Source organism: Girardinichthys multiradiatus, chromosome 5 (assembly GCF_021462225.1).
Source record: "Girardinichthys multiradiatus isolate DD_20200921_A chromosome 5, DD_fGirMul_XY1, whole genome shotgun sequence".
In the NCBI taxonomy this organism is placed as follows: domain Eukaryota; kingdom Metazoa; phylum Chordata; class Actinopteri; order Cyprinodontiformes; family Goodeidae; genus Girardinichthys; species Girardinichthys multiradiatus.
In genome coordinates, this window is record NC_061798.1 from 48,543,217 (window position 1) to 48,564,224 (window position 21,008).

Consider the following 21,008-nt stretch of genomic DNA (forward strand, 5'->3'; position numbering starts at 1 on the left):
TTACCTGGTCCCTTACCCCCCTCTCTGGGACCCAGTGGATAATGTGCCTGTCCTTCAGCTATCAGCGTCCATTGTCTTTATAACACTTCCACACTTTGTGATGTCTTTGTGGACACTAATATCAAGGTCACTTTCATTTATCTCTGTGATCTGCAGTGTTATAGCAGCAAGAAGTGCTTCAAAGCATACATGACTAAACAAGCAACTAAGAAAATGTATAAGTTCACAATAGGCTAATTTTTTCCCGAAATGAAAACACACAGAGTTGTATGCAGTAAAGTCACTGTAAAATATTTTTTTTATTTTTCTTGTATGTCTTTTTAACAACAAAACCCCATTCCGCTATTATGTAGGGATTCCTAATTTAATACACCCTACAGACATGTACACAGTTCAGGTAAAATGTTAGATTTTGCCACCAGAGGTCACTAAATATGCTACTAATCACATTGTCAGAATCCAAATGCTACAAAGGGAAATACTGAAAGATTTATCTAACGGTAAATAAATTAAATACATCAACTATTTAAAAAATGTCTAGGCGCCAAACTCTGTAGCTGAAATGTGTAAAATTAAAGCTTAATATTTATATTATCCTCTCAGCAGCTGTTAGACTTTATAATCATCACTGCTCCGAAGTTCAATAAGTGTTTACATCTCTGCTGCGCACAGTTTTTCTATTTTTTGTAAGAAGTCTGATGATATTGTTTCTCGTACAAATGCGCTTTTTGTAAATTTTCAAATTACCCTATTCAGTTGTACATTTCAGATAATCTTAGTATTTCATTTCTAATAAAAGTACAGTATTTATTTTTATTGTGTTGTATTTTTATTTCCTTTATTATGCAGTCTTCCCTCACTTTTGTTCTGGATAGTTTTTACGTTTGTGAGTACCTGCTTCCATTTGGCTTTTATGTAGCTGCTGAGACCCACTGCGGGACAATAAAGGATATTTCTAAGCTATTCTATATTTCTCACTCGGTCTGGTTGTTGTATTCTTATTGGCACTATTATTGCAATTTGCAAACCGATCTAAGCAGGTGTGGATATATTACTTTAGCATTTTTAGCTTTAATTTTTGAGAAGGGGGAGTAAATGAGATTGTACTACTTCCCACTCATTTTCCGATATGTAAATTACAACAGTATTGTTTTTGTTTTCTCTCACTTCTTTTGCATTGTGTTTTATTGGTATTTATTATAGTTGGGGGATTATTTTGTTTATTTCTATTATTTTGCATGTTTGAAATAATCGGCTTAGCTAATAAACAAACTAATTATATATATTTTTTGTAAGTATTTATTAACATTTTATATATTTAATCATTTTGTAGTTTGGTTGTTCTTGTGATCCGAGACCTACACGTAATAATTAGGAATGAAGCGCCTTGCTCTTTTTAAAATGATCAGCATCCCTACCAAAGAGGAGCAAAGAGCAGAGGTCCCACTCTGGTTCTTTTTCCATATTCTAGATGAAGTAAGTTTTTACGACAGTCGTTTAAGCACTAATTTGCAACCAAATTGGCATTTTAAGTCCTGTGATGTTGGTTTTCCATATCCCTGTTCCAATTCCAATTTTATTTAAGCCACAGGTATTTTTGTGTTTATTTTAATGTTATTCAGACCTGTTTCTAGCAACACATCTTGCTGATTTACTTTATCTTTAAAAAGGCAGGGCAGTCTCACATATATACACAACTAAAACCTATTTAACAGCAGTGAGGCTCCGGCGATAACATAACAAATACATGTTATGTTTTTTTTAGGACATCTAAAAGTTTTAGTTCTATAGTATTTACTGAAACCCTGGCAGCGGTAGCGTCATGTTATTAAACCAGACCCCCCCTGTGTTTCCGCGGTCAGGTGGTTCAGTCCGACGTCGTCCTGCGCGGGAGCGGAAAACGTGCGTCGGCTCTGCGGAAAAGGAGCGGTTTGTTTTATAGGTCAAATAATATCCTATACAAGCTTTATTTAACTGCGACTAATACCCTTTCTTCTTACGGGAAGCCCTCACAGAACGGAGGTAATTCAAACAAACTCTTAAAACTGCTTTCTTAGCTAACTTTAAGCTAGCTGAAGTGAGTTAATGATGCGTTTCGCGTCTACATCCTGATCATCATCCTGCAGGTTACCTTTGCTTTTTAATCGGATAAGGGGTATATACTGTCTCTAGAAACTGTTCCTACCACTTGAACATTTTCACACATTATAACCACAACCTGGAAAATAATACGTTGCTCTCATTTTTGTTGCTTTTGTAACAACATCCTTTTACTCTGGTTCCCTTTAATAAAATGCAGTGCAACATATTGCTTTCAGAGATCACCTGAGTCGTGAATAGAGTCCACCTGTGTGTAATTAAGTGAAGAATAAATTCAGCTGTTCTCTGAAGGTTTTAATTGTTTGTTAGACAACATAATGAACAAACAGCATTATGAAGACCGAGGAACACAGCAGACAGATCAGGGAGAAAGTTGTGGAGCAAAGATGGGTTCTAAAACATGATCCCAGGCTTTTCAATCTATTTCTTAAAAATGGAAAGAGTATGACACAACTGCAAAGCTATTAAGACATGGCCCTTCACCTTAACTTGCAGGCTGGGCAAGAAGAGCATTAATTCAAGAAAGAGCCATAGTACCTCTGGAGGACCTGCAGAGATCCTTAACTCAGGTGGGAGAATATCTTAACTTAATAACTATTAGTTACACTGCATAAAATCTGTCCTTTATGGAGGCATGGTGAGAAGAAATGAACTGTGGCGAGAAAGCCATGAATAGGTTGAAAATGAACACTGCACATCAGCCGGAACACATCATCTCTACCGTGAAACATGGTGGTGACAATCTCAGGCTGTGGGGATGCTCTGCAGCAGGGAGAGGGAAGCTGGGAAGATGGATGGAGTGAACTTCCATTCCATCCTGTAAAAATAACCTGTTATAGGCCACAAAAGACTTGAGCCTCGGGTGACCCTAATGCCACACTGTTTCAGATTTGTAGCTGAAAAAACGGTTGAAAACCATCATTTTATTCCCCGTCGCTATTACACTTTGATCCCATGAAATCAGTTTAAAGCACATTTAAGGTTGTGGTTGGAACGTGATAAAAATGGAAAGGTCTGAGGGATTTTAGTAGGCACTGTACAGTTGTAATGTGGCCTTTATTTAGTCTCCATATAACTGACTGGCATGCTGGGCTCTAAACGATGTTGAGGAAGATTTTCAGTTAGGTTAAAGTGAATGATAATTAAAACAGTGTTTGTTTGTTTTTTCCAGGTTGGTTTACATCCAACATGGCTCGAGATTGGAAGCCAGGTGACCTTATTTTTGCCAAAATGAAGGGTTATCCTCACTGGCCTGCCAGAGTATGTCTGGATCTACACATACAGTATACTGACTACCTTCAGCAGAAACAAACTGCGTGGACATTTATAACTGTTGTTGTTTTCAGATTGATGAAGTACCAGATGGTGCTGTGAAAGCATCCAACATCAAGTATCCTATTTTCTTCTTTGGCACCCATGAGACGTGAGTAAGAATCCTCTACCATAAACCAAATAAAACCAAACTTGTGTGAAGTCAAAGTACAGATTTATCTTTACTTTTTATCTGAAGTTGCTGCATATTCAGCAGTTTCCGAGGAATCAACACACATTTATTTCCTAGTTGCATTCAATAAGTTCAGCACACAAAATAAAAATGAGCTTAAAAAGCTTCCTCGGGTGTTTTTTTTTTAATAACATTAAGACTACATTGTTTTTCTCTGACTGTGTTTAATACCTGAATGTTTGATGAGGGCCCGTTTTGAGTTACCTTCTTGTTTCGGTTGTGTGTAGTCTGACTCTAACCTGCTGCATTTTTTATGGCTTACAGAGTAGCTTATTTACATGCATGACTGAAATGATTTTCTTTCCTGCAGAGCGTTTCTTGGTCCAAAAGACATTTTTCCATACCTACCAAACAAAGAGAAGTATGCAAAACCCAACAAACGGAAAGGCTTCAATGAAGGATTGTGGGAGATCGAAAACAATCCAAAAGTTGAGCTAACTGCGCCCAAGGTGAGTCTCCATCTGAAGTGTTTTTAAAGGTCACTGGGTGTAATTTGATGACAAAAAGCAGGATTTTTAAGTACTATTTTAACATTAAACTGTTGTTTTCCACACGATCACATCTCTAAGTGTATTTGAGGGCCCTTGTGATCAAGGAAGAAAATTCCTAGTAAAACTACAGGGGTTGGACAATGAAACTGAAACACCTGTCATTTTAGTGTGGGAGGTTTCATGGCTAAATTGGACCAGCCTGGTAGCCAGTCTTCATTGATTGCACATTGCACCAGTAAGAGCAGAGTGTGAAGGTTCAATTAGCAGGGTAAGAGCACAGTTTTGCTCAAAATATTAAAATGCACACAACATTATGGGTAACATACCAGAGTTCAAAAGAAGACAAATTGTTGGTGCACGTCTTGCTGGCGCATCTGTGACCAAGACAGCAAGTCTTTATGATGTATCAAGAGCCACGGTATCCAGGGTAATGTCAGCATACCAACAAGAAGGACGAACCACATCCAACAGGATTAACTGTGGACGCAAGAGGAAGCTGTCTGAAAGGGATGTTCGGGTGCTAACCCGGATTGTATCCAAAAAACATAAAACCACGGCTGCCCAAATCATGGCAGAATTAAATGTGCACCTCAACTCTCCTGTTTCCACCAGAACTGTCCGTCGGGAGCTCCACAAGGTCAATATACACGACCGGGCTGCTATAGCCAAACCTTTGGTCACTCATGCCAATGCCAAACGTCGGTTTCAATGTTGCAAGGAGCGCAAATCTTGGGCTGTGGACAATGTGAAACATTTATTGTTCTCTGATGAGTCCACCTTTACTGTTTTCCCCACATCCGGGAGAGTTACGGTGTGGAGAAGCCCCAAAGAAGCGTACCACCCAGACTGTTGCATGCCCAGAGTGAAGCATGGGGGTGGATCAGTGATGGTTTGGGCTGCCATATCATGGCATTCCCTTGGCCCAATACTTGTGCTAGATGGGCGCGTTACTGCCAAGGACTACCGAACCATTCTTGAGGACCATGTGCATCCAATGGTTCAAACATTGTATCCTGAAGGCGGTGCCATGTATCAGGATGACAATGCACCAATACACACAGCAAGACTGGTGAAAGATTGGTTTGATGAACATGAAAGTGAAGTTGAACATCTCCCATGGCCTGATCAGTCACCAGATCTAAATATTATTGAGCCACTTTGGGGTGTTTTGGAGGAGTGAGTCAGGAAACGTTTTCCTCCACCAGTATCACGTAGTGACCTGGCCACTATCCTGCAAGAAGAATGGCTTAAAATCCCTCTGACCACTGTGCAGGACTTGTATATGTCATTCCCAAGACGAATTGATGCTGTATTGGCCGCAAAAGGAGGCCCTACACCATACTAATAAATTATTGTGGTCTAAAACCAGGTGTTTCAGTTTCATTGTCCAACCCCTGTACTTTGGATTCTCCTTTCGCTGGTTACAAATACAACGCGTAGCCAGAGCATCTCTGCATCACTTAAATAATTGAAACCTGCATCCCAGGCCCAGCAAATTCCAGCAGTGTAACTCCCCACTTCATACCTACCATCAAGCTCTGTTCTGAAGTTGGTGAACGTCAGCCTCGGTTCCTTATTATTCCCAACGCAACATGCAGCAGAGCGTTCCTAGACCCCTGCTTGATAGCGGCTTTGGAAAACTGCTTCAGAGGGTTAATATTCACTTCGTTTGCAGGTCCTGAAACCTGACAGGAATGTTTCCATTATATTGCTGGTATTTAGAACAGTCAGTCGGTAATATATGCTTTTTTTATTTTACTTTTAAGAAAGAAGCTTGGGGATTGGTCTGCGATGAATCGAGTCTGATTTATCAATGTTAGGCCTTTTCAATTTCCTGCTGCAGGTTAGGGTTGAACCGAGTCAGTGTTGGAAAAAGATTTATTGTGACACAGCAGGAGGAATATTTAGTTCATCCTCACTAAATCTGTCACATCCTCTGGAGTTGTTGTCTCCTGGTGCAGAAGCCTGAACTGATGAAATATTGGTTTTTTTCTGAAGCCGGTGCCTCCTCAGTCCTTCATGGAAAAGGATTTAGACAGCGGTCCGGAAGGAGAAGAGGATGCAGCTGACAAAGGAGTAAAATCTAAAGTAAGTTTTAGGTTTTTTTTTTATCCTTTCATGTCTTTCATTCACATGTAAAAACATATAGTTGCTTCACTGCAGTGAATGTCTTCTGTTGCCAGATTCCTTTTTATTTTTTATTTTTTATTGTGTCTCTCAAAGCTTCCTGTGATGTGTGTCTGCATCATAACTGGAGGAAACAGTGTTCTTGTTACTGTAGAGTTGTTCTTTGGTAACAGAATAAAAGAGCAGGGTGTGCAACAGAAGAATACTTGCTGACTTCTCCCCCTTTCAAGACTCGTTGACCCCACCACGCTGCGTCCTATGCTGTGTCTTGGGTGCATTCAGGTTCCAGGAAAAGAGGCTGAGCAGGAGAATGAGGAGGAGGAGGAGAAGGAGGAAGGGTCTCTGATGTCTGAGCAGGGTCCTCAGAACCAGGATGTACGTACTTTTGCATGTTGGGGTTTTATGAAGCAGTGCAGGTCATTTCATCCCTTTTTTCGGTGGAAAAGCATGCTACACCTGGTGGTTGTTTGTTAGTCGGTGGTTTATTCCTGATTGATTTGGAAATCTTTGTGGCCAGAACTGATTCTCAGAGCTGGGTCGGATTTGAGTGTCTGTTTCGGGTTTACTCCGGGTGATTACCAATCAAACAGAACTCTTAAGAGAAAGCATTTTGTGTTTTCAGTAATGAGGAGAAAGTTTAATGTTCCCTGATTGTACTCCAACAGTAAAAATGCTTTAGGATCAAACTCATTCAGACTTAAGACACCATTCTGACTGAGACTATTTGAAAATACAAAAGTTTTTCTTCTTCTGTTTTGGGTCCATTTCCTGCTTTTCTGTCCATCTGCTACATGATTTATTTCTTCATTTTTTAACCATATTTTGCATTTCCTCTGATCCAAGTGATACATTTATCACACTGCAGAACATCAGAGTTTCATCAGATAAAAACAGATTTTAATTTTGTTTTTAATGCAATGACATTAATAAAAATAGCTAAAAAGGGTAAGTATAAAATAAATTCTTTCACATTGGCTCATTAAACATTACATTTAATGTAAAACTATAGCTGCTCACTAGAGGGTGCTGTGGCTCCATAGTGAGACATAGATGTTTTATTTGTTCATTTCTGCTTATTCTCTTACTTCAGCAGTTTTTAACACCCTGTGGAAGCACAAGACGGGTTGTTTTTAAGATCAACTGAAATAAAAACATACCTTTTGGTCAATTTTTAGGATTCTGCTCAGAAAGAGTCTACTGATCTTTCAAAACCCAAGAGAGGAAGAAAGAAAAAGGTTGGTATTAATACTGTTGAATTAGTTTATGAAATGAATAGGAGGTTCTTAATTATGTTAATGTTTTTCAGAGTGAGCAGGAGAATGAAAAAGATGAGGATCCTGGAAGCCCCGTTAGTCCATCAGGTAGGATTTCTGTTGCTGTCGGCTCAGATTCAGTCACAAGGTGCAGAAATGGTGTAAAGTTGTGACCCGGTACAGCATCTGTCTGGATGGGCCACTGACCATGACCAGATTGTTCCTGGAGTGTTGGAAGAAGCTGATGTTAGGATGTTTTGATCCCATTCTTGATTGGTTGCAGTGTTTTTATGGAGAATTATCAGAAGATCCACTGCACTGGATGAGAAGAAACCCCCAACATGGATTGTGTTTCACAGCTTGTGCCACACACGACTCATTGTTGCTCTCACTTTTGCTTCTCTGGACACATCTGCTTCCAGATATGCCAAACAACAAGTAGGTCATTTGCCATCCATGTGAGAAGTGGCTCTTTTGCTGCCATTTGTGTCCAAAGGTTTACCGGCTGCGGATGTTGAGCAAGTTCTGCACTGGTGGTAACATGATCCTGTTGCACCCTTTTCAGTAGGAGACGATCCTAGGCCTGATCTAACCCTCTGACCATTCTTCACTACAGCTGAATCTCTCAACTTGAAGTTCGTGATGATCCAAAAAACGGTTCTTTCAGCTGCAACGTTCATAGTGTCGGTTTTCTCCATCAGTGGCCGTTTTGGTACAAAGTGATACAAAGGCTGCACATTTTCCCTTAACCGTAGTTTTAAGCTACTTGCTCCTAAGTCTGCTGATTGGATTTAGGAAGTGATTTCAGCCGGACTCTTTCACTGCTTCATCTCTGCTGATGATACAAATAAACTGAAATCAAGTTAGCTGATCATTTTAGGTAAAAACACGGGGAACTGGGTTTTTACATTTGTAATTAATTAACAAGCATCTTATTCTGCACAATACATTTCAAAACTGCTGAAATTGTTCCACAAAACTGAACCTGCAAAGTTAGCAAAAGCATTTGCGGCACTGCCAAAGCTTTTGACCATGACTGGAAAATAAGACTTGTTACAAAAAGAATCGCAAAGAACATGGCAGCCCTGGAGAATGAATCAAACACTGTTATTTCTGTCGAGGTTTAGGAATGCAGTACTGTATTGGCTTTTAATTTCAAGTAAAAAACGTAAGATACAAACCATATTTTCCCCTGTTGCACAAACTGAATTCTGGCCCGTTTGTGTGTTTCTTTATCCATGCAATCAGGTGGAGACGGTCCTAAACGAAGAGGCAGGAAGCCCAAAACTGAGAAGCTGCTGTTGCTTCAGCAAGACCAGCACGGCTCAGGAAGTGAAATGTAAATGATCTGAATCAGCTGCAAGGACACCCAGGAGGAAAATCAACTTTTCTTGATTACAACACATTCTGTTTTTAACTTCAATCAGGGAAACGAATGAGTCAGAGAGGAAGCGAAAGAGGACAGCAGACGACAAGCAGCAGAGCGGAGAGGATGAAAAGAGGAAGAAGAGGGAGGGCAGTAAGGGGAAGGAAGCAGAGCTAAAAGAGTCTGAAGCCAAGAAGAAGAAGCAGCCGAAGGATGGCGGCTCCTCCGGCTCAGACGATGATGAGGCAAGGGTCCACACACACATCCTGTTAGTGTCGGTCCAGCAGCGTAACCAAATGATTCTTTTTAATATTCAGATTTCAATTTCTGTTAGTCGCAGAAAAGCAAAGGCAGAAAGAAGCTGCAGAACTCGGAAACGGATAAAGATGTACGGCGGTGGAAAACCGACGAACCGAGAGAGTGAGTTTCTCACCATTCCTCCAACAGGTTGAGATTATGTTGTGTTTATGATTTTATCTTCATGTGATTTTTTTCTGCATGTCTCAAAACCACAATAAGAATAAACTTATCAGCAAGATTAGGTTATTTTGTCCATTTTAATGCTATCAAAAAAAGGTCCAACATACTAAAGAGTTCTGACCGGTAGAACCTTCTCTCAAGCTAAACAGTTTGCATCTCAGGTCTTTACCTTCATTATGGTACAACTACAAGTTAGTTTCAGTATCTAAATATTTTATGATGTGACTTTTCTCACTTCCTCAAACTTATCACCAACTTTGAGGAAGTGATCAAAGTGAAGCCACCCTAAATCAGTAGTTCTTCGGTGCCTTGAATCCCAGACCACCCGGGTCGAGGAGATTCTGATGCCGTGTTTCTTTCTTTCTGTTTTTCAGGCCAGACAAAGAAGATGTGAAGAAAACTGAGGCGGGACCCAAAAAAAAGGGTAAATATGGACTGTGTTTTTAATTAATGGCTGATTTCAGTTTGTTTCATCCAGACAGGTTTTAGGTTTTTCTAAAGGTTCCTAAAAACATCCTCTTTCCCCAATTATGTTTCAGAAATGTCAACTGACCTGAAACTCCAGAAACTCCACAGTGAGATCAGAATTTCACTGAAAATCGACAACCTGGTAAAGTTCTCCTAACCGTTGCTGAACTGAATAGTATTTTATACCTAATATATACTTTGTTACTGCAGTAGTTTATCCCACAATGAAAACTGTAAAAAAAAAAATAACATTGATTGGGTGAGTGATAAAATCACTAAATAAAAGGTTTGAAGATTCTGTACTGTTCCAAAAATTAAAAACAATTATCGGCACCAATGCTGTTCATACTTTCAATAAACAGTTTAGGGAATATTTGTATTCTAAGACTTTATTCCTCCTCTATTATCTAAAATCCATCCATCAGTGGTGAAAACAGCTAACCAAAAAGTTAGCTTCATTGACCCATATTCTGCTAACTAAAATACTAGAAACCGATACAAAGAATTAGTGGAAACTAGCACCAACTGCTCACCACTGGAAGGTCACTCAGTCACTTTCCATAACTTAAAGAATAAAATCTCTTCGTAACTGGTTCAGAACTACTTCCAGCTAGCTGCAGCTGCATTGACGTCTCACATGTACACGTAATAAACCACAGAGTACCTAATGGACTCTTCGCCCACAATAGAAAGGAACAAACTTGGGAGTTTTGTTAGCGGACTTAAAGTTATCGAAATCTAAATTGGCACAAGCTAAACGGTCTACTAATGGTTTAAAAAGTTAACAATAACGCTAAACAAAAAACTTGTTTCCCTGTTAGCCGTTAGCAGATTAGCAGAACCGTGACCGCCGCTGTCATTGTTGTTCATTATTCGATCATAGTACTGATTCATTCCTTAATAATGATCAAAGAATCGTCCGCCTTGTGGATTCTCCTGATCTCAACTATCATTTATTACACCCACAGTCCTCGTGCTCAACCTTCCTCCATTACCTCATGGGAATCTCACCTTATTTTGACACTTTCCATAAATATGGCATCTAATGGTTGCTATCAAGACTCGTTGACCCAACGTTTTTCCTGCAGTTCTCATCAGTGAGCTGTGGAGAGGTTTTGCCTCCCTCAGCGTCATCCTCACTGTATGTTGGGGCAAGATAAACCTGAGTCCTCGTCCAGCCTTGTTTGCTTCAGTTTCAGACTTCACTCTTTGCTCGGACTGTAGAAATGAGTTACTTTCTTGCCATTTCCTGTCTTAGGGAGATCTGGGTTGATCTTTCTTACTTGAATTGCTTGTTCTCTTGTCTTTCCCATTTTGAAGATGGTGGTTTACAGTCCCATGGAAAAGTACACAGCTCAAAAAAATAAACACTCAAATAACACATCCTAGATCTGAATGATTGAAATATTCTCATTGAATACTTTGTTCTGTATAAAGTTGAATGTGCTGACAACAAAATCACACAAAAATCATCAATAGAAATCACATTTATTAACCAATGGAGGCCTGGATTTGGAGTCACACACAAAATTAAAGTGGAAAAACTCACTACAGGCTGATCCAACTTTGATGTAATGTCCTTAAAACAAGTCAAAATGAGGCTCAGTATTGTGTGTGACCTCCACGTGTCTGTATGACCTCCCTACAACGCCTGGGCATGCTCCTGATGAGACGGTGGATGGTCTCCTGAAGGATCTCCTCCCAGACCTGGACTAAAGCATCCGCCAACTCCTGGACAGTCTGTGGAGCAACGTGACGTTGGTGGATGGAGCGAGACATGATGTCCCAGATGTAATCAATCGGATTCAGGTCTGGGGAACGGGCGGGTCAGTCCATAGCTTCAATGTCTTCATCTTGCAGGAACTGCTGACACACTCCAGCCACATGAGGTCTAGCATTGTCCTGCATTAGGAGGAACCCAGGACCAACCACACCAGCATATGGTCTCACAAGGGGTCTGAGGATCTCATCTCGGTACCTAATGGCAGTCAGGCTACCTCTGGAGAGCACATGCTGCCCTCCAAAGAAATGCTACCCCACACCATTACTGACCCACTGCCAAACCGGTCATGCTGAAGGATGTTGCAGGCAGCAGATCGCTCTCCATGGTGTCTCCAGACTCTGTCACGTCTGTCACATGTGCTCAGTGTGAACCTGCTTTCATCTGTGAAGAGCACAGGGCGCCAGTGGCAAATTTGCCAATCCTGGTGTTCTCTGGCAAATGCCAAGCGTCCTGCATGGTGTTGAGCTGTGAGCACAACCCCCATTTGTGGACGTCGGGCCCTCATACCATCCTCATGGAGTCGGTTTCTAACCGTTTGTGCAGACACATGCACATTTGTGGCCTGCTGGAGGTCATTTTGCAGGGCTCTGGCAGTGCTCCTTCTGTTCCTCCTTGCACAAAGGTGGAGGTAGTGGTCCTGCTGCTGGGTTGTTGCCCTCCTACGGCCTCCTCCATGTCTCCTGGTGTACTGGCCTGTCTCCTGGTAGCGCCTCCAGGCTCTGGACACTACGCTGACAGACACAGCAAACCTTCTTTCCACAGCTCACATTGATGTGCTGGATGAGCTGCACTACCTGAGCCACTTGTGTGGGTTGTAGAGTCCGTCTCATGCTACCACGAGTGTGAAAACACCACCAACATTCAAAAGTGACCAAAACATCAGCCAGAAAACATCGGTACTGAGAAGTGGTCTGTGGTCCCCACCTGCAGAACCACTCCTTTATTTAGTGTCTTGATAATCACCAAAGATTTCCTCCTGTTGTCTTTTCCATTTGAACAACAAGATGTGAAATTAATTGTCAATCAGTGTTGCTTCCTAAGTGGACAGTTTGATTTCACATAAGTTTGATTTACTTGGAGTTATATTGTGTTGTTTAAGTGTTCCCTTTATTTTTTTTGAGCAGTGTATTTACCTCCTTACAGATGTTCTGCGTGTTTGCTTTTTGTCAAATACAAAAAGCAGTTTTTTAAAAATGATTTATTCAGGGAAAGAAGCTGTGCAAACCACCTCGACGTTATGTCAAAACTGAACTGTCCGGGCCACCGTTGGCAGCAGGAACCACCATCCCACCAAATGTTTGTGATAACTGGCGATGAGTCATCTCTCTGGAGGAGTTTTGGCCCACTCTTCTTTGCAGAATTGTTGTAGTTCAGTCACACTGGAGAGTTTTCCAGCACAAACAGCCTGTTTCGGCCATGTGATATTTGTTTGGTCATGTGACAGTGATGGTGATCCAGCACAGGATTGTGGGTGTTAAACTGAAGCAGAGAAGAAATGTCAGCGATGTGGTCGTTTTTTGACGCTGTGCCTGCAGCAAAGTGAAAGGCAAATGGAAGCACGCAGATTCACAAAAATGTCAATGTGATATAAAGACTCTGAGATTGGAGAGCTTTCAATGGTGGTAGTCTAGTAAATGTGACGAGCTGGTTACAGCCAGGCCGTTCTGAAGAGCACAAACCTCCAGCGAAATGTTGACTTGCTCACCGTGAGCCGCTGGTGGAAGGTGGAGGAGACGGCTGCTCCTGCGGTTGCAGCTGCATGCAACACCTGGAGCTCATTGGTGCCTTCTGCTTCCCTCAGCTGCAACACGCCTGGGGCCATGCATTTGAATCTTTTTTTTAAAGCGAGGTCACTAAATATTATTTAATGGTCATTTTATTTTCAACAAACTATATTAAACTACCATTCAAACCATTACATTCCTTTTATTGGGTTTTTTGATGAGCAGGAACATGGAACTATGAGGCATAAAATGTGCCTTATAGACAATCTCTTTGTGTTTTAGTGCAACAGAGTTTTCTAATTATTCACCATCTAAGATCATCCACCCCTGGGCTCCAATAGTTTTGGCACTGGGGATTTTATTAAAGTCCTGAGATTTTTCCCCCACTGAATAAACAAATTAAAGGTTAAAGGCATCTTTCACGTTAACGATGACGCTATAATTAATGCCCATCCCATCCTGCTGCCCTGCATCAGATCTATTTTATCTCTGGTATCAGAAACGCATTCAAATGTTTCATCTATGCCATTTTTCTCCCTGGTCTTCACCTCTCCAGGATGTGAAGAAATGCTTGGACGCATTAGACGAAATAGGTTCTCTTCAGGTGACGACTCAGCACCTGCAGAAACACAGTGAACTCATCGCGACGCTCAAAAAGGTAAAGCTGCAAAAGACCAAACAGTTTTCACTCATTTAGACCTCTCGAGTGGTGACGCGTACTTTTATCTGTCTTCTAGATCCGGAGGTTCAAGGCCAGCCAGGACATCATGGACAAGGCCACCATGTTGTACAACAAGTTCAAGAGCATGTTCCTGGTGGGGGAAGGCGACTGTGTGCTCAGCCAGGTGCTGAACAAGTCCTTAGCTGAGCAGCGACAGCATGAAGATGCAAAGAAAGGAGCTCTGAAGAAAGCTGAGCACGTCAAAGACCACAATACAGGTAGAGTTTGAGTCAGATATTCAGTCTTTCTTTTTCCATCATCATTAATAATTTTGATGATTCTGGCTTACAGAGAATGAAAACCCTAAAATTCTGTGTTTTAGAAAATTACAATTTTACATAAGATCAATAAAAAGAATATTTTAAACAGAAAAGTCAGGCTTCTAAAAGTATGTTCTGTTCTGTTCAATAAGTACTTGGTTGGGGCTCCTTTTGCATAAATTACTGCATTAATGCAGGGTGGCATTGAGGAGATGGGCCTGTGGTTCTGGAAGCCCAGGTTGCTTTGACAGCGGCCTTTAGGTCATCTGCATTGTTGGGTCTGATGTCTCATAGATTCTCTTTGGTGTTCTGGTCAGGCCAGTTTGCTGGCCAATCAGGCCCTTGAACCACCATGGTCACTGAACCAGCTTTTGGTACATTTGGCTCTCCAAAATTCTTGATTGGATTTTGCTTGACAGTCTTCTCCAGGCTGCGGTTATTTCTGTTGCTGAGGCACCTTTTCCTTCCTTTCTATGAATATGCTCAGTGTGTGAACAGTCAGCTTATTCACCAATGACCTTTTGTATCTTCCCGTCCTTGTGGAGGATGTCAGTGACTTCTGTCCAGTCAGCAAGATTGTGTCGCCTGCTGACCCAGACTGAGACCATTTAGAGTCAATCTCCAGTTCTCCAGGGCGAGTGTCCTGCAACTGCTGGATCTCTCCCAGGTCAAACAGACCTTATGAAATGACTGAATCACCTCCTCACGCATTCAGGCTTTACAGAGTCCTGCTAAGGACCTAATTAGGTGATTCAGGTTTGCCGACACGGAGACACGGGTTCTTGAGGACTGGAGTTTGACTCCTGTGATTTAGGCTCAGTGAACCTTTGCAGGTGTTTTGAGTTAATTAGCTGATGAAAATGTGATGCCATGCGTTTCCATTATTGAACATTTTCACAACATTCTGATTTTCTGAGGAACCTGTAGAAGGTCAGAACAACGATGCGGTCATGGCCAAACGGAGGAACGTCAACCAAAGCTCAAAGGGTGATGACCGTAATGGTTTGGCTTACAAATAAAAGTCAGTTATATCATAGTAACACATTTGTCTCTGTGGCAACAATGAAAATGGGTTCAATTGGGTTTCATCACAAAAGTTCTCCTTATCGAGTAATCCATTATGACCAGCAAGTCACCTCTAACAAGCATCCAGTAAGGAGGAACCGAGGCTCTGCGGTCTGCTTCTTTTCCTTTCCAGTGGGGTGTCATGGGATCTATGTGTAGAAGCAAACTTTTATCAAATGCTGGAGCCACATCCCTGCTCCTAGTTACCTAATCTGCTGTATCTGTAATAGATTCTCTCTTCTTTTTAAAAAAAAAAAGCACAACAAATTGATGGAAAATCTATTAAATTTACTAACATCTCCAAGGCTGCATGTGTCATCACATGCTCCTGCGTGCTCTGATTGCGCAAAGACTGATCAACTGTTCCTACCCTGCAGACAAAGTGACCAATGGTGACATCAGCCCTGAAGAGAGGAAGCAGGAGATGGAGAAAGAAAAGCTTGAGGACACCTCAGGAGAAAATCACAGGTAGATAATCGAGGTTTATGCTGCCTCTTTGCGTAGTTTGGACTGAAGGAACTTTTCCAAACTGGAAAATACCAGACACATGATGATCTGTAGCTGATTCAAAACTGTTTTCTTGTTTTAGCTTTAAATTCAGAGAATGTGGCTTAAATGTGTTCAGACTGAATAAACTCACAAATCTAACATCAGAATTAAATCTACACAAGATCATTGGTTAAAGTCAAAGATCGGACCTGCTTTAAAAACGAATTCTGAGATTTTTCTATAAAAACTAAAAGTACACTAATGTTAAAGTTCAGGATCCCTTTTATTTTCTACATCACAAAAGCTTTCCATTTAATATTAGTTGCCAACTCTCAGCAATCAGGTCTTCAGAGCCTCTCCTATGAAAACATGAGTCGATCCTCCCAGAAGACAATCGGTGTGTAAAACAGAGGGACTGACTGACTGAAATACATATGACCCAAAACCCTGAATCCTCCACCCAGCGTCTGCAGACCATCTCTGACCCAGAGGTCGATTTAAAGACTGAGAACCGATGCTTTCTCTTTCTGACAACAGTTCTTCAACAATCTTAACAGTACGGTTGAAGGTACAAATCTGGCAGTTTCATTTTCACAAATAAACATAGTACAGGTCCTTCTCAAAATATTAGCATATTGTGATAAAGTTCATTATTTTCCATAATGTCATGATGAAAATTTAACATTCATATATTTTAGATTCATTGCACACTAACTGAAATATTTCAGGTCTTTTATTGTCTTAATACGGATGATTTTGGCATACAGCTCATGAAAACCCAAAATTCCTATCTCACAAAATTAGCATATCATTAAAAGGGTCTCTAAACGAGCTATGAACCTAATCATCTGAATCAACAAGTTAACTCTAAACACCTGCAAAAGATTCCTGAGGCCTTTAAAACTCCCAGCCTGGTTCATCACTCAAAACCCCAATCATGGGTAAGACTGCCGACCTGACTGCTGTCCAGAAGGCCACTATTGACACCCTCAAGCAAGAGGGTAAGACACAGAAAGACATTTCTGAACAAATAGGCTGTTCCCAGAGTGCTGTATCAAGGCACCTCAGTGGGAAGTCTGTGGGAAGGAAAAAGTGTGGCAGAAAACGCTGCACAACGAGAAGAGGTGACCGGACCCTGAGGAAGATTGTGGAGAAGGGCCGATTCCAGACCTTGGGGGACCTGCGGAAGCAGTGGACTGAGTCTGGAGTAGAAACATCCAGAGCCACGGTGCACAGGCGTGTGCAGGAAGTGGGCTACAGGTGCCGCATTCCCCAGACCTGGGCTACAGAGAAGCAGCACTGGACTGTTGCTCAGTGGTCCAAAGTACTTTTTTCAGATGAAAGCAAATTCTGCATGTCATTCAGAAATCAAGGTGCCAGAGTCTGGAGGAAGACTGGGGAGAAGGAAATGCCAAAATGCCAGAAGTCCAGTGTCAAGTACCCACAGTCAGTGATGGTCTGGGGTGCCGTGTCAGCTGCTGGTGTTGGTCCACTGTGTTTTATCAAGGGCAGGGTCAATGCAGATAGCTATCAGGAGATTTTGGAGCACTTCATGCTTCCATCTGCTGAAAAGCTTTATGGAGATGAAGATTTCATTTTTCAGTACGACCTGGCACCTGCTCACAGTGCCAAAACCACTGGTAAATGGTTTACTGACCATGGTATCACTGTGCTCAATTGGCCTGCCAACTCTCCTGACCTGAACCCCATAGAGAATCTGTGGGATATTGTGAAGAGAACGTTGAGAGACTCAAGACCCAACACTCTGGATGAGCTAAAGGCCGCTATCGAAGCATCCTGGGCCTCCATAAGACCTCAGCAGTGCCACAGGCTGATTGCCTCCATGCCACGCCGCATTGAAGCAGTCATTTCTGCAAAAGGATTCCCGACCAAGTATTGAGTGCATAACTGTACATGATTATTTGAAGGTTGACGTTTTTTGTATTAAAAACACTTTTGTTTTATTGGTCGGATGAAATATGCTAATTTTGTGAGATAGGAATTTTGGGTTTTCATGAAACGTTTGTCTGTAATGACTCTAATAAAATCTATTTCTTCTGAACTCTTCTTCTGTTGTTGTAGTCCTCTGAAAGCTCAGGAGTCCACTTGAGCGTCCTGCTGACCTGAAGAAGAGATTTGCTGCTGTACTGGAACAACCGTCTTGGAAATGGTTTCTGGTTTTCTGAACTTCTGTGTTGCTGCTCCTAGGTTTCAGTTGCTGAATAGTTTATTTTTGTACTTGGACACCTTGTCCTACCTGCTGTTTGGTGTATTTAAATCATGTCCGTGTGGAGTTTAGGAACCCTGCAGGTGTGAATGTTAATGAACATGTTAGAGGAAGCAGGGTCAGGACCATTTTATTCCTTGTCTTTCTTCATCTTGAAGTGTTTGTAGTCCCTTCATTTCATTTAGAAAGTTTTTGGAAGTACTAAACATCCCTGGATTTGAAGTACAGTTGCATTCTGTAAAATGTCTGATAATAGCTGTTTTAATGCTCTGTAATGCATGTTTAACAGATTCTCATTTCAGATGCATATCAGTAAACTGTGGGATTGCCAAAGTTTCCTTAGCCAACAAAGTGCTTTATTTTTCACTGTGTTCAAGTGTCTTTTAATGTCTCTTTAAATCTAGATGTAAATAAGAGTATTTTTGTGCTCGTGTCATCATGAAGTAATAAAGTGGTAGCAACAGTATATCGCCTTGTGTTTTTATCAGATTCATCATTTATTGACATTTTCAACCTTAACCAGCACAAAGTTGGAAAAACGTGGAATTTTACTGTGGATGGAGGGATGGATGAATGAAGGCTACAGATCCTTTGTCATTTTAGTTGAATGTATCACATAGTGGTGCAGACAGAGGGGGGTCAGGACCTCGCTGCCTTGGCACCAGGACCCAGGGGCTGCTGGCCCCAAACTGGCTTGGCTCCTGGGTGTGTACCTAGGGTGGCAATGGGTCAGTATGGGTGTCAGGGAAGGGCAGTTCCCCAGCAGGTGGACCAGCAGCCACGGTATAGCTGTCTGGGGGAGTGGGAGGATGGGGTGTAGCTGTGACCCTCGCTGAACCACGCTACCCGTCCTTAGTCACCGAGTGTTGTGGAGCTCTTACTCTTCTTGGCACTTAAACTATCAAGCACCTCCAGGGTCACACAAGTGTGTTTTTTGACGTACAACCAAATAGTTGTGTGACAGGATAAAATAACAACTGAAGCAAAAATATTTCTCCAACAGGTAGCAACCTCCATGCCACACCACATTGATGCAGTAATTCAAGTACTGAGCTGTAAAGTACATGGGCGTACTTTAAAGTGGGCTCATTTCTGTTAAATATCCTTTTTGAATTAATTTACTGAAATAAAATTTCTAATTTGAGACACACCTTTACTGAGCTACTAAGCTCGGCACCAACAGCCAGTAAAGAAAAAGTATGAGACTGAATTTTTAATCAAAAATAAAAAGTTTTGTGACATTTACACTGTATGAAATTTGACTGAATTAAGCAGCACCAACATCTGTTTGCTTCAGTTAAAGGCACCTCGGTCTACATAGGGATACGCCAGGAACTCTCCCAGTTTGTTGCCTTCCTTGTCGTAATGCAGCATGCGGAAGCATTTGTCACAGAAGAGACACGGATCACTGGGAGCGAACTGGTCGCGGGTGGTGTACCATCTGAAAATACAAAGGTCGGATTTGTTTTCACAAAGGTTCAGGTGATGCTCCTCGTCTTGCTCCTGATGTTTACGCACCTGCTGATGAAGACATGGCAGACAGCACATTTCTGGGTAAGCACCCTGTTCTTGTGTGTGAGAAGCGGATACAGCTTCCGATCCAAGCAGTCGCCTTTATGGACCAGTCTGGAGAGGAAACAAGACGCCGCGGTTGGAAATTTATCTCTCATTTGTGACACCAAGAGCCCCTTTCTTGTGGTTGCTCTGCGCAAACTCTACATCAGCTTTTCAACATTTTAGTTTCATTCATGAAAACACAGTCGTAAAAAAAGTATGTACACCCTTGCAACATTTTCTACATTTTGTCACGTTGCAACCACAATCTTGAATGTATTTTATTGGGATTTATTGAGATAGAGAGACACAAAGTAGTCAAGAGAAGTGGAGTGAAAATGATACACGGTTTGGGAATTAAAACCAATTAAAATCTGAAAAGTGTGGCATACATTTGTGTTCAGAGTCAATTCTTTTTGTGGTCTTTGGTAGATATGTCATTTTTGAACAGAGTGAAATTTCTGCCCATTTCTTGCTTTTTTGCAACAATAATCAGACTGGAGTGAGGCTTAGGTAGGCATCCCCACAGCATGATGCTGCCAGCACCATATTTCATTGTGGGAATGATGTGTTCAGGATGATGTGCAGCGTTTGCTTTCTTTCACACCCAGCTTTCATGCGAGCCAAAATGTTGGAGTCTGATCTGACAACGTGAATGCACCTTCTTCCGTGTTTGTTGTGTCCTCTTCATGGCTTGTAGTAAACTTTAAACCGGCTTTCTTGTAGACGACTTTCAACAATGGCTTTCTTCTCATCACTCTTCCATAAAAACCAGACTTAAGGAGTGCAAGACAAATACTGTTGACAGGTTGACAGTGGGATACTGTTGTAGAATCTGACCCTGCTCTAAACCTCTCCAGAACTTTCCTCCCTGACCTGTCTGCTGTCTTCCTTGGTCTCTATGATGCTGTTTGTTCATTAATGTTCTCTAACAAAAATGTATAGAGATTAAATGGTAAACGGCTTATATCAAGTCCCCAGAGACCCCAAAGCGTTTTACACTACATTCAGTCATCCACCCATTCACACACTGAGCTACATTGTAGCCACAGCTGCCCTGGGGCACACAGACAGAAGTGAGGCTGCCAAACACAGACGCCATCCTGGTGGCCCATCAGAGTGCAGAGGTGAGTAGTAACTAGTTACATTTACTAGAGCAACTTCTTAAAAATCTAATATTTTGAAGTAATGATGATCTTGAGTACAATTTCTGGCTGCTCTACCCAGCTGGGGTAACCTCACTATACAGAGACCGAGCGCGTTTAACCACCAGACACACACCTATACAGTAATATTTTTACAAACTTCATAGTTCTAATGTCCTTTTATCTGGTAAGCCTGAGTCCAGGTGAATATACGGTAAATGATATGGTGTGTCACCTGCTGTAAGAATTGG

At 41.6% G+C, this 21,008-nt stretch overlaps 2 protein-coding genes across 5 annotated transcripts in view; one reads left to right on the plus strand and one right to left on the minus strand.

Moving 5' to 3' along the window:
* The first annotated feature begins 345 nt into the window (after positions 1 to 345).
* psip1a (PC4 and SFRS1 interacting protein 1a) lies at positions 346 to 18,524 on the plus strand. 3 transcript variants are annotated; one of them, XM_047364951.1, is made up of 18 exons: positions 346 to 2,022; positions 2,596 to 2,669; positions 3,272 to 3,360; positions 3,447 to 3,523; positions 3,915 to 4,053; positions 6,094 to 6,183; positions 6,505 to 6,597; positions 7,398 to 7,457; positions 7,529 to 7,583; positions 8,724 to 8,814; positions 8,903 to 9,086; positions 9,176 to 9,261; positions 9,696 to 9,745; positions 9,861 to 9,931; positions 13,853 to 13,954; positions 14,034 to 14,235; positions 15,720 to 15,810; positions 17,914 to 18,524. In XM_047364951.1, the coding sequence occupies exons 3-18, from the start codon at positions 3,289 to 3,291 to the stop codon at positions 17,939 to 17,941; spliced, it is 1,491 nt and encodes a 496-aa protein (XP_047220907.1). In that variant the 5' UTR covers positions 346 to 2,022; positions 2,596 to 2,669; positions 3,272 to 3,288; the 3' UTR covers positions 17,942 to 18,524. The 3 variants fall into 3 exon arrangements, with proteins under 3 accessions (XP_047220907.1, XP_047220906.1, XP_047220908.1); XM_047364950.1 differs by lacking the exon at positions 2,596 to 2,669; XM_047364952.1 differs by lacking the exons at positions 2,596 to 2,669; positions 6,505 to 6,597 and having other exon boundaries at positions 347 to 2,022.
* A 732-nt stretch (positions 18,525 to 19,256) lies between these two features.
* Positions 19,257 to 21,008, minus strand: part of snapc3 (small nuclear RNA activating complex, polypeptide 3) — a 36,420-nt gene continuing 34,668 nt past the window's right edge. For both annotated transcript variants that reach the window (XM_047364953.1, XM_047364955.1), the window contains 2 exons: positions 19,577 to 19,684; positions 19,257 to 19,499 (listed from right to left, as the gene is read on the minus strand). In XM_047364953.1, coding sequence (XP_047220909.1) covers positions 19,352 to 19,499; positions 19,577 to 19,684 — 256 coding nt within the window. In that variant the 3' untranslated portion in view covers positions 19,257 to 19,351. The remainder of the gene's footprint in view (positions 19,500 to 19,576; positions 19,685 to 21,008) is intronic.